Source organism: Oryzias melastigma, linkage group LG14 (assembly GCF_002922805.2).
Source record: "Oryzias melastigma strain HK-1 linkage group LG14, ASM292280v2, whole genome shotgun sequence".
Lineage (NCBI taxonomy): Eukaryota > Metazoa > Chordata > Actinopteri > Beloniformes > Adrianichthyidae > Oryzias > Oryzias melastigma.
This window is the reverse complement of record NC_050525.1, coordinates 27,986,637-27,999,884: the sequence shown is the minus strand read 5'-3', so window position 1 is coordinate 27,999,884 and position 13,248 is coordinate 27,986,637. Positions and strand designations below refer to the sequence as shown.

General features: G+C 40.0%; 1 protein-coding gene across 3 annotated transcripts in view; it reads left to right on the top strand.

Annotated features, from left to right (window-relative positions):
* The window catches only part of tmem132e (transmembrane protein 132E), a 509,296-nt gene that overhangs the window by 467,358 nt on the left and 28,690 nt on the right, over positions 1 to 13,248 (top strand). For all 3 annotated transcript variants that reach the window (XM_024263983.2, XM_024263988.2, XM_024263973.2), the window contains exon 7: positions 10,252 to 10,531. In XM_024263983.2, coding sequence (XP_024119751.1) covers positions 10,252 to 10,531 — 280 coding nt within the window. The remainder of the gene's footprint in view (positions 1 to 10,251; positions 10,532 to 13,248) is intronic.

Below are 13,248 nucleotides of genomic sequence, written 5' to 3'. Positions count from 1 at the left end.
CTTGTAGACTGTAAGAAGAGACGTACGGGGGGCGACATCACCCATAGAAAACGCCTTACCTCCAGCTCCAGAGAAATGAATCCACTTCAGTCGCCATTTTTCCACGATATGGGCACCGCCATTTGGAGCCAGTCGACAGTGATTGGTCCGAGTCATACTGAGTCGAAGTTTCTAGGGCAGCTGCTGTCATCAATCATGAGTGAGGTTATTTGAAGTCCACATCTGTGAAAAGGGGGTCGGGAGAAGCTGTCAATCGAACGTTTGAGGAGGGGTCAGCAGGCACCACATGCTTTTACAGAGGCATCTGATTGGTCAGTTAGTAACTTGATTGACTTGGGATAAAGAATAAGTGTCATGAAAAAAAAAAAAAGAGGATAAATGGTTAGAATGACTGAGTTATAGCAGTTTATTTCTCTGTGGAAGTCTATGGGATTTTGGATTTCTGCAGCCAGTAGGTACTTCCTGTTTGGAATGCCAGGGGGGGAGGGTCTTTCAGTCCAGTTCATATATACAGTAAATGTTTAGTATCTCCTTCAAATTGAAAGTCCTCCTTAAGATTTTGATCCTCCAAACTCCTGGAGCGTCATTGGAAAGCTACTCAGTATTTTAAAGTTGTAGATCTTTTTCACAACGTTAACGTGGCGAGCTCTCAAAAGTGGCGTTCCTCTATTGCTTACATATTTTCTATCAGAATATTGTGACTTTTTTAAATCATGAATCCTTGGCTCAAGCTGAACAAAACAAAATAACATATGAAAGAAAGAAAGATATTAGTAATGTGGGAGTGGCTAGCAAAAAACCTCAGTTGATAAAGAAATTCAAAAATGTACTTTTGCCGCTACTAAAAATACATAAACTTGTTCGTTCCCCCTTGTTACCAAAACATAAAATAGTTTCTATCTTCTATCTATACATATATATATGTATATATATGCTAAATCTGTTTATGTTTCTGTCCCAGTTTCTTGTTTTTCCCACACACCAGCTGGAATCCCTGCAGCTTATTTTCTATGGAAGTCACATTATAGAAACAGTAATCAGAGATCCTCGTGAGGCGCTGGTGTTGCTGTGATTTCCTCACACGCGGCGAGCCTTGAGGAGTGCATTTTAGTGCAGGTGAAGCTTTCCTCTGTCATTGGGATTTACAGCCAATATTGGTCTCCACATCACGACGGCGCCGCTCCACCAACAAACCGCTGATGCCGACGCGAATGGCCTTCTCACAGGAGGCTGTAGTCACACTTTAGCACTGCTTTGTTTTTGACCTATAAAACCATTTTAAGTTTAACTGCAGCAAACAGTCCAGCAGTGAGGATTCTGTTGTTGCAGCCGAAGCTGAAGCTGCAGCGCTGGCTCCTGATTCCATGGAAGCAGATTAATTCTTGCCTGTGTTTGCGTTTTGTGATTGATGATGGGTGCAGTTGCATATGTTGGGTTTTGAAAAACAGCTTACACTCGTTAAATAGGGGATGTACTCGTGCATGAATCACCATGCATCCAGGCAGAAAAATGCACGCCTGGCACATTTAACATGAGAACATGAAGCTGTTAAATGCAGAGGGGGCAAAAAAGTTCGTAAAACGGATTTTTCTCTGTTAATTTCAACTGTTTTATGTTGAAAAACACAAAGATTTATGTGGCTTTCTTTTTGAGCGTCCACGATCACATGACACACGCTACAATTTCCTTTTTAACTTTCTAAATTTAACCTTTTTCATGTAGTGCCTTAAAAAAACTAGAATTTCAAAGACTTGAAGCCCAAATTATACTGCCATCATGCTGGAATAACGTATTACTTCAAAATGGACTAAACAATAGTAAAGCTAGTTTTTTGTCATTTTTGCTACCTTTTAAAATCAGATAGTTTGGGTTCTGTCAATGAAAACACTTCTGTTAAACTAGCGTTTACCCCAGGATAATTTGTTTTTATTTCTTTATTTTAGGTTTTCTTTTTAAATATTTTTACTTTTTTTTAATTTAATTGTCCTTTTCTTTAGCTGTTAAATCCTCCTACCCAACAATTAACAACCAAAACAACAACAAAATCTTTAAAACACAAGAAGAAAGTTGCTCTTGGCTTTTTCAGGGTCAGTCTTTTTGCTGATGATGGTTTCATTTTTATTTTAGCTGCTGCCACTTGTAGTAGATTCAATTTGTCCTAAATCTGCCTCTTCACAGCTTTGCGCTACAAAAAACAAAAACATTTTTGGCCTTGAGTTCCTGTCAACATTTTACATTAAAAATATCTCCTTTTTTAGATTTTCTTGTCTAAACTTTTCCACCTTAAACATAAATCTTAAAAGTGAAAGTGTACGTTCGGTGTGGTTTCCACGTCAGACACCTGCTCGCATGAAGCTCCCATCTCCGTCACGTCTGTACTTTGATCCTACTTGGATTCCTCTGTCACGTCAGTGCGAGGACGTCTCCAGGATTCCCGGCGCCTCCAGGACTTCCCATCCGCACGGACATAAAAGGAGAGCCTGACAGTTTTCTGCGGACCCAGGAGTTTTGCATACAGATGCAGGCAGGTTTGTCAGGAACAAACATTTCAGAAGTGCTGGCAGCCAAGAGGCTGGAGATGCTGAACGGTGAAGCTGTCTCCACTCTTATTGCAGCTAAACTGGTTTCATGCTCGTTTCACAGGTGAACACCTGAACCCGTTTTGCTTCCGAGTGAATAGCTTTTGGCATTTTAGGACGTTTTACAAAAATGTCTCCAATGAAGAATCCTCAAGTCACGAGACACTGAACGGATATCTCAGAATACTTCTAGTCATAAAAGAAGCTGGAAAACACGGAAGTGGGAGTTCATGATTCAACAGCCAGAAAGAGAATTTTGGTCAAAAATGGGACAATTCAAGGAAAAAGAAACATGTGGAATAAGTCTTGTTTTCTGGAAACTTTTACCGTTTCCTTTACTATCAGTGAGCTTAAAAAGTCTAAAATCATGTACAATCGTGTAATGAAGTGACACATTCCTCATCCCAGGCTGGAAGTCTCTACTTTTTAGATCATGGACAGATTTAACACATGGATATTACAGTTAAAAAAGAGCAAATTTTTACTTTCTAGGTTGATAAAATCAATTAATCGATCTGAATTGAGCTAAGCTTAATAAATCAATAATCCATCCATTAAAGTAAAGATCGATCTAACGCATAATGCTAAAGTTCACTGGCTTGTTGCTAACTTATAATAGGATTTCCCATAGGACGGCTAATGCTAACGCTCGGTCGACCTTAATATACATTGCTGACTGAATTTTCCAAACTCTTTTAAGGACATGTTTTTAAAACAACCATTTGTGATCTAAAACATCGATTTTTTTTTTGGATTTTTTTTTATACTTTCTTCTTCTTCTGTAATAAGGTGTAATGCTAAAGTGCGACTGCCACCTAGTGGCCAAACTGAAACGCCCTCCAGGAGAAGCAGAACAATCGTTGGAGCTTCTCTGTTTGAGAATCCATGTAACACTGATATTAACGATCTCATTATTATTTCACTAATACATTTTACAGTATGTGAACTGTATCAGATTAATATGAATACCTTCAAAACATGTATAGATTATTAATTATTTCTAAACAAAAGTGTATAAATGTGTGAAGACAATCAAATTGAATTGAGAGGATCAAAAGAGTTAAGAAACAAACAGAATCAAATCGATTCTGGGAATTATTGGCAATAACCAGCTCTATTTGTGAGCATTCACACTATAGTGATCCTGTTTCTATTTATTATTATTCCTTATTTATTCTTCTGTAAGTTTTGTGATTCTTCAAAACTTAGTCACACTTTTAGCAATTTCTGAAATCTTGGTGTCAAAAAGTTCAGCTCGTAAGGACATGTCTGCTTGTACTTATGGTATTCGTACATTTTACGGTTTTTAAGATTTTACGTAATTTGTGCAGTTTTTCATTCTCATTGAAAAAGAATTGGAATTTATGTAATTTATACAATCAAACACATTCAGAAAGTTCAGGACATTCATAATTTTACTTTAATTAATTTATTTTTTATTTATTTTTGAAATTTTATAAAAATTTTGTGTATTTTTTTTTCTTTTTTTCATGTAATTCTTCCAATATTGGTGCATTTTAAGTGAAGCTAATATTTTAGCAGCATGTTAGCTTTTTTGGCTAATTTAGAATATGCTACTGTTTTTGGAGCCAAGCTGGGTTAAGCTAGTATTTTAGCAACGTGCTAGCTTTTCAGGCTAATTTGGTATCTAATGGGGTTTTTTGGGCTACCATGGAGTTAAGTGAATATTTCAGCAATATGTTAGCTTTTTTGGCTAATTTAGCACCTACTGATGATTTTTAGTCCAATTCTGAGTTGAGCTAATATTTAAGCAACATGCTATCTTTTTTGGCATATTTAGCACATACTTATGTTTTTTAGATCAATACTGAGTTAAGTTGGTATTTTAGCAACATGCTAGCTTTTCTGGCAAATTTGGGATCTTCTGAGGTTTTTCGCATTTCTAATACTTTTTCAAATTTTCAAGAAATTCTTCAAATTCTTTGTGCACTTTCTGCAACTTTAAGTCCTTTAGTAACTTTAGCAATATGCAAAAGCTTTAGCCTTTTCAGATAATTCTTCCAGCAAAAAGCATTCACACTAGCATTATCGCACTTAATGCAACTTTTCTAGTTTTACTTAATTTACAAGAGGAGCCATGGAGCATATTTTCCCCATAAAACCATTCTTGAATCCATACTTTAGAAAAAAAGCTTTAAAATAAAAAAAATTACAGAAAACATCATACTAAAAACCAATAAAAACATGCTAGAGTACGAAGAAGAAACATCCACGTCCCATACAGTTTTATTCCGACTATTAGACTGTTCCAAATGAGAGGATCAAATGAAATACTCTGATAAACTCAGACAACTATACTCAGAAGTTTATACGTGATTTAAACGTTGAAGATATCAGTCTTGTTTGTAGTTTTGTCAGTCAAACCAAGCGTCTGCCAAAGATATGTCTTCCAAAAGGTCAGTATTTGCTCTACACAGACGTCAGATGGGCAGACGCATCATGGGCCGAGGATTTTCTAAAGAATCCCTTCGGACTGACGCCAGCACCAACAATAGCATCGACGAGAGGCAGCCGGCTGCTTCTGTCCCGACCCTGCTCCGGTACAGCCACAGAGTCACGGTGACGTCTGAGATGACGCTCTGAAATGTAGCTGTCATAAAGCAAGATCTGACATTTGAGATAATGCTTCTTTAGTCCGCTTACAAACATTCCAGTAAGACCCAATCGATCTATGATCTGTTTTTAGAAGAAACCATTGATGATTCCTCTGAAACTTCTTCACTGTCGACTCTTAATTTTCACTCTTCTTCTTTTCTCTATGCCTGAAAGTTCTAATGAAACCCTTCCTGAAGCAGAAGATTGCAATTGTTCTCTGCCCACATTATTCTGTAATATCCTTGGAAAAAAAAGGAAAGGAAGGGTAATCAGGCAAGCAGCCAATGTGCAGCGGAGCTTCAGTTGGTACGCTCCTATCAGATCCTAACGAGAACGGACAATTTTCTTCTGGGGAGCAAAAATATCTGCCGTATTTTCAGGTCCAGTTGGCAAACTTGAAGTGACCGGAGCCAAGTTCCCTGAAAAGGACAGACTGAGTCTATTTTCTTACTGGGTCTCTATGAGTCACTGAGTTTGCAGATTTGGTATTACCTGAAAAGCTAACTGATGTGCCTTATTTTAGCAGAGCAGCAGCTCGACGGCTCACAGCTGCAGCCTCACAGGGAGCTCCCAGCACAGAGAAAAAGTTTTTCTTGGATTGGGTTTCATTCAAAGGGAGGGAAACTTGAGCGAAGCCACTTTTGATTAGTTTCATTCTTTCATCGTTTAGGGTAAACCTGAAGAGACCTCTACGCCCTTTCCACCCTCGTTCTTTTGTAGTTTTCTTGGCTTGTTTGTAGTCTAAATTTCCATAAGAAATGTGAAGATTGTCTTTTTGTAAAACCTAAATAAAGCTGCTAAAAAGCAGCTCACATAGGATACTGATGACTAAAAAAGTTTTTTTTTTCTTGAGTTTTGTGCGTCAGTTATATCAAGAAAAAAATCAGCTGGTGTTCATCTATAACACGGAGGTTATGCTTTTAAAATAAATGAATGTTTGTCATGAGCAAGTTTCCTAACAGCTTTAAAAGCCCTCCTGGTGTGTTCAAATTGAAGCTAAAGCAACTCTGTAAAATTAAAATATTGCAGGTGAGGATTGGTTTTGTTCTTTTGCAAAACCAGTTTGTCCTTGTGAATGTAAGAAAAGAATCACATTGTTTGATTTTAGATCATTTATTGGTGTAATGGTGTAGAAAATCAGTATTTGCTATATAACAAAGTCATTTGCAGTGTTACCTGGTCAAAGGTTTCCTGTAGGTCTCCAGCTGGTTTGCCTTCACTGTAGCTGCTATTTTGGTCCATTCTCCCATGCAGATCTTCTCAAGAGCTGTGATCTTTTTGGCCCCTTCAAATCCCTCCACAGATTCTCTGTTGGATTGAGGTCCACAGAATGACTAGAACCTTGAAATGCTTTTTACATAACAACTCCTTGGTTGCCATGGTGATATGTTTGGGTTCATTGTTATGCTAGAAGATTCAGCCATGTTTCATCTCGCTGATAGGAGGCTTTTGTCCAAAATCTCCATTCATCCTTTCCTTCATACGGATTAGTCGTTCTGTCCCCTTTGAAGAAAAACAGTCCCAAACCATAATGTTTCCACCCCCATGCTTCACAGTGGGTTTGGTGTTCTTGGGCGTTTTTCCAAAGAGCTCTATTTTGGTTTCATCTGATCACATGACCTTTTTATAGTCCAATACATTCCTATCCCAAGTCGTCACTTATTGCCGTTTGACGTTTTTGACGTGTTAGCTGTTCATTAAACCCAGGGTCCGCAACCCTCGGGACGCGGTACCAGACAGACTGGTCCGCGGTCCAGTACTGGTACCCTAAGCTAGTACCATACTCCATCCCTAACCTGGTACCGGTTTGTGTCCTGTGCTGCATCTATTACCAGTTTGGCTCCAATAATACGTTTGGCACTGCATCCTGTACCACGTCTGGTGCCGGGTCAGGGTACCACTGCGCTCCATATTGCGGTACTGGACCGGTTCTGGTTCACAGCCCGGAGGTTGTGGACCCCTGATTTAATGGATTTAATTGGAACAGCCAGTACGTCAAAAAAACGAGGAGTTGGAGACACCAAAACATCCATTTCTGACACGGAGGGGTCCTTAACCAAACATCAAAAAGTGACGACTAGGGAATGAGAACGTGTTGCCCAGTCTGGTTCTGGATTATCTAGATCAGGGATTGGAAACTCCAGGCCTTCAGGGCCAGATTCCTGAATGTTTTCCAACATCCTCTGCTCTGGCATGTTCTAATTGGCTGGACACACCTGAACCAGGTAATCAGTCATGACACTGCAGACACTGCGGCCCTCGAGGCCTGGAGTTACCTGTCCCTGATCTAGATGGTTTCTGGAGAACTTTAGACAGTCCTGGACATGTTCTGGCTTAAGCAGGACACCTTTGGAACTCTGCAGGATTTGACTCCATGACTATGTTGGATGTTACCATAGTAACCTATGTTACTGTGGTCCCAGCGCTCTTCAGGTCACTGACCAGCTCTCCTGTGTAGTTCTGGGCTGTTTCCTCACCGTTCTCATTGGTTCCACTAGGTGAGATCTTTCATGGATCTCCAGGTGGAGGGAGACTGTCAGGAGTCTTTTATTTTTTTCCATTTTTCTAATAACTGCCCAACAAATGACCTCCAAGCTGCTTATTGTAGATTGGTTCATTCCAGACTAGTTTTAGGTCTATTGTCTTGTTTCTGGTGTCCTATGACAGCTCTTTGGCCTTGGTAATGGTGGAGAGGCTGCGGTCTGATTGATTAAAGGTGTAGTCAAGTGGCTTAGTACAGATAACCTATATAGAAAGCTGTCTTAAAAATAAGAAACAGAATTATTTGTTCTTCAGAGATGAATTCTTATTTTCTTCTCTATTAAGAAAATTAATTGCATTGAAAATCAAACAAAGTGATTTTCTTGATTCATTTTTAGATTCTGTCTCTCACAGTTGAAGTGTTTCTATGATGAACTTTACTGACCAAACTCAGCGTCTTAGGTGAAGAAACTTACAGAATCAGAGACTCCCAAATCCTTTTTTGCTCCTCTGTATTCCCTCTATCAGCTCTCCCAAAAAAATCAATCTGGAGCGGATCGATGGCCGCATGGCGCTGAACGAGGCTTCTGGGAGCTTCGGGGATGTTTGTGCTGCAGACAGTGGGACTGTTCTGACTGATGAAAATTGGTTTTTATTTGAAGTGACATTGTTTTCCAGCAGCTGGGATCTGCTGCTGCCTTCAGTTGGACCAGAGTCTGAGAAGAACGGCTCTGAAGGGGAACACTAGCATCCCCTTCCATCACGTCAACGAGTATTGATATCTCAGAAAAACTCCTCCCTCCTAACCACAAGATTTATTCATCAACATATTAAAATGAAGCATCTCTAAAATAACTGTTTGAAGTGATTGAAACCCAAATGCTGAAGGGAATTCATTATTTCATAGTGTGAAGTATTGATCTAACAACCTTCTCTTAGTAATGACGAATAAATGTTCTTTAATTCTCAGTTAAACTCTCAGCAGCCTGAGGAGTTGTTGAATATTTTAAATAAAATAACAATTAACCCAAAAAACTATTCAGAAGTTGTAACAGATTTTTGAGAAGTACATTTTTGCACAAATAATTAAAACAAATCAATAGTTTCTGTGTGATGTTACAGAGGGTGTATTTTAAAAATTTGAGTTGTCGAAGATCTCAAAGAAAATAAATTTTCTCTGGCCTGGGGAAAAAATGATATTGATAATCCATATTAATGTTTTATATTTACCTGTAATTCTGGTGTCTCTCCTTACATGATGGACCACAAATAAACTGACGTGTATTTCGATGCAGAAAGTTATTTTGCATTCATGTTGTGTTGGAAGATTTGTTGTTTTTCACACGTTCGTGTGTGCTTTTCGAGTCAGTGATAATTCCAATCATTCCAGCACAACAAACACAGCATTTTTCTAAGTGTGTGTTTTCCCTGAAAGACATTAACCAATCGGTGAACTTGGCACTGAAATAGGAACAAAAAGCACAGTTTTTAAATGAAAAACGTGATGTTTTTGTCCAGATTCCATGGTTTTCTTTCTCATATGAAGTCACGTTCCAAAACACTTCAGGTATCAGATGTTTCCCATGACTGCTTTAGTCTGTAGCTCCTCCTGCGTCAGGAATGTCAAGTCTGTGAACACATTTTTGGAGAAATGGTAAATTTGCTTTAGAACCGGCGTTCTCGCAGCTTTTATTCTTGTTTTTACGCTCAGATTACATCCTAACAGCCGTTTGTGATCAAAACCGTCTGTCATTTCCAGAGAATGACATGAAGCTCATTTGTGCCATAAAGCCGGCCCAGCTAAGTGAACAGCAGAGTGTGGATGTGGTGAAGGGATTGATGAGGTGAGGAGAGGCAACATGTTCAGATGAATTTCAATTAGAGCCAGAGAGTAAAACCTGTCTGTGAGTGAAGCTGTGCAGGAAGTTGTTTAGCTGCTGGGACAGTTTCCTGAAACGGTGGAAGATGGAAGTGCTCGCTCTCTGTTCTTGAATTAAAGATAAAGCGTCCTAAACTCTGTAGAAAAGAGCTTCCTTCTGCTGAAGGCTTCACACTTAGGAAGCAAAGCAGCTTTAAAGTCTCACCCCGATCATCTTTTCGTTTTTACTACTTTAGCTTTTTTTACCTAATGTTTCTATTGTTTTATGTATTTTATCTCTATTTTTATCTTTAAATATTTGTACATATTAGCTGTGTTTATATGTAAATATTTTTTTACTTTTAAGTACACGGCGCCTTGTTTGACTATGGTAATTTTAAAGCGCCATGTAAATCAATAAATTAATAAATTAATCTTTTGATTCATCTTCAATTTTTTTCCAAAGCTTTTTTAATTATGATTATGCTGTTTTTAGCATTTTTTTTTCTTTTAAACTGACATTTTTTAAGATATAACTTCTGCAGAGCAGCAGGAGAAATTCACCTCTGAGTTTTGGGTGGGGCCATTGGCACGGAGCAACCCCGCCCCCCTTCCCTTTCTCGTTGCAGTGCAAGAACACATTCAAAGTTTAAACAGCACATACTGAAGATCAACCCCATATCTGAGATGTTTCTTGATCTTCTCCTTCTCTCTAAGGAGCACCCGTGACAGCGATGGAGACGATGAGGACGATGATCGCAGGCTGAACCGAGGCTGCACCCTCCAGTACCAGCGGTCCCTGGTGAGGGTGCTGACCCAGTTCCACACCACGTCCACAGAGGGCACGGACCAGGTCATCACCATGCTGGGGCCGGACTGGCAGGTGGACGTCACAGACCTGGTCCAGGACTTCCTGAAGGTGGCCAACCCCAGAATAGCCGAGTTGGTGGACCGGACGATCCTGGTGGGCCTGGAGCTGGGAGTCAGCGTGCTGAAGGTACGTGGTGACATTCGGCATGAATCAACGCTGGCACACGAAGGTCCTCGTGATGATGAACGATGCATTTCAACCAGCTCACACCGAATGAAAGGTTAGGATAATCAATCAGGACGATTGCCTTGTTGAACGTTTCAACAGCAGTCTCAGAATCACATCTACCGTCTGAGGCGTCGTCTGTGGCGTCGTCTGAGGCGTCGTCTGAGGCGTCGTCTGTGGCGTCGTCTGTGGCGTCACCCCAAAGCTGGAGGGAAGAGAACAGTATTTTTAGGAAAACTCGAAAAGTTGCATTACCTGCAATGATGCTAGTGTGAATACTTTCTGCTGAAACCAGTCACTGAAGATGCTGGAGCTTTTTGCTGGAAATGGTGATGCGATTTACTTTAATTGCTGAAGTGATTTACTGAAAATGCAAAAGCTATTTGCAAAATGTTAAAGTTGCTAAAAGACTGGAAATTTCATTAAAGAACTATGAAAGAGCGTTAAAGTTGACCTACATTTTTGAAAAATTTGGAGTAAAATTGCCTAAAAATTCCTAATACATGACAGTTTTGTATAAATATTTAGTGGTTTGCTTAAATATGAGCTAAACTCCAAATTGGCCCAAAAAAAAAATCTTTTACAGTGTTTGGTGTTTCACATTTAATTTCTAAATAAACTATTTACTTAAACAGTTAATTAAATTAATAAAAATAACCATGTCACGAAAGAATGAAATGATTAAACAATTCTGAATATTTTTTTATAAAAGACCCATTTAATACGATTACCATGAATGGAACAGAACAGCACTAACAAGCAGGTGAAGTGGTTAGAAAAGAGGCAGCAGTTTAGTCAAATGATCCACAGTGAGAACATCTGGATGATAATCCCTCATTTCTGAGGAAGCACAAAAGGCCTCAGCCATGGGAGATCAAATGGAGCCCAGAAGACAGTCGATAGGCTGTGATGGATGTTTGCAGGACTCTGTCGGGACGTAATTATAGTATTCATCCTTGTTTTCTCCTCTTTTCGAGCAACCACTTGTTTTCTTTGTCTCCGTTCTCCGTGTTCCCTGGGCTCAGCCGCTGTCTTTATTTGAATAATGCTCACACTTTTATTCCCCATCCAAAACCCTTTTTTGGTCCTCTGAAGACACAAGGTGCATGCAAATGCATCAGAGCAGATGAGTTCAGAGGTCCTTCCAAAGGTAGCGGCAGAAGTTATGGCTCTTTAACGGTGATTTACGGACGTATCGCCGGTCATTTATGGGGACAAAGAGAGGTAACGGTTGGTGAGAGTTTTGATCACCATGAAAGATCACAGTTTTCTCCTGTCAGGAGGAAGAATTGTCGCCTGATGGATGGATCTGATGGCGGCGAAAGAGGGAGGAAAGATGTACGTCAGCGATCCATCATTTTAAATGAGCAATGGATCATTTAGATCATGCTGAAGGCTATGAATAATAACACGGCGTTTTTACTAACAGATACAACTTGTGGGACAGTTGTAATAAATATGTCCCGTTAGGCCTCACATATGTTTGTTTATCTGGATCAAAACTTAAATACTGCATAGTTTGAGATTTTGGGAAACGTCCTTTTGTTGATGTTGATCTTTATGATGGAAGTCTTTGTGTATGAAGACGTAGCAGCAGATGGTGCAGAAATGAGTGATCATCTCTGCGGTTCCTCAGTCGTGTCAGGACCCATTTTCTGGTTGAAGCATTGAAGTGTCAGCGTTGGATGAAGACATATCGCTCCTTTATGTTGTTTTGTTAATTTTTCTCTGGGCTGTTTGTGATTGTGGGTTCCTCATAAAAATTCTCACAGTTGGTGTTCCGGATCTTTCCGGGAGGATTTACGTTCTCCTCCGCTGTCGTTTGACAGAAGTTAGCTTTTCTGAATTCTGTCTTTGAACTCAGCAGAGAGGAAGAAAAGATGAAGGCCTCTCCAAAAACACAACGCACACAGAAGTGTTGAAATGTCTGATATTTCTGACAAAAGGACGTCTCTGCCTTTCATGTTGAGGAATCTAACCTCTCTTCAGGAGTGAATCGGATTCATGCCTGCAGAAAGCAGCACTCTGAGCTAATGCTAATCTTAGCATCCTCCCACTAGCTTAAGCAGCTGCAGTTTAAGCTGTAGTGACCCATACAGGTTTTTAGGTTGTCTTGCAGTTCCCTTGAGGCCCACACAGCCACCTCTTGGGATGTCATGAAAATGGAACGTACCATTGTCATGCATGTGGTAAGTGTGTTGCTAAGTATTCATGAGGCTAATGTAAGTTGCACTGAGTTTTGACATTCAGGTGATGCTGTCGGACGATGTCCTTACATCACACCGAGTCGTCAGTAAGGTGTGAGCATTGGCTCCTTACTGAGGTGTGCACGAGGTACAAGGAGGACGTCCATACAAACTCTGATTGTCCAATTTCCCCATTTCTATCAGTTAGGCTTAAGGAACACGTGTGAAATCAAAACTCTCCCAAACGCTGAGAAGACCGTTAGAAGTTCACAAACATGAGTGTGAAGCTGCTGGGACGAGTCTGAGGCCGTGGTTCTTGACCGGAGAAAAGTAGTTTGTCCTCTCTGGGTGGGTGGAGTCTCCTGCCTCAGGGGGAGGAGTTTAGATATCTTGGAGTCTTGATCACAAGTGAGGGAATATCGGAGCGTGAGATCGACAGACGGATTGGAGCGGCGTCCGCCGTTATGTGGTCGCTGCACAGGTTCATTGTGG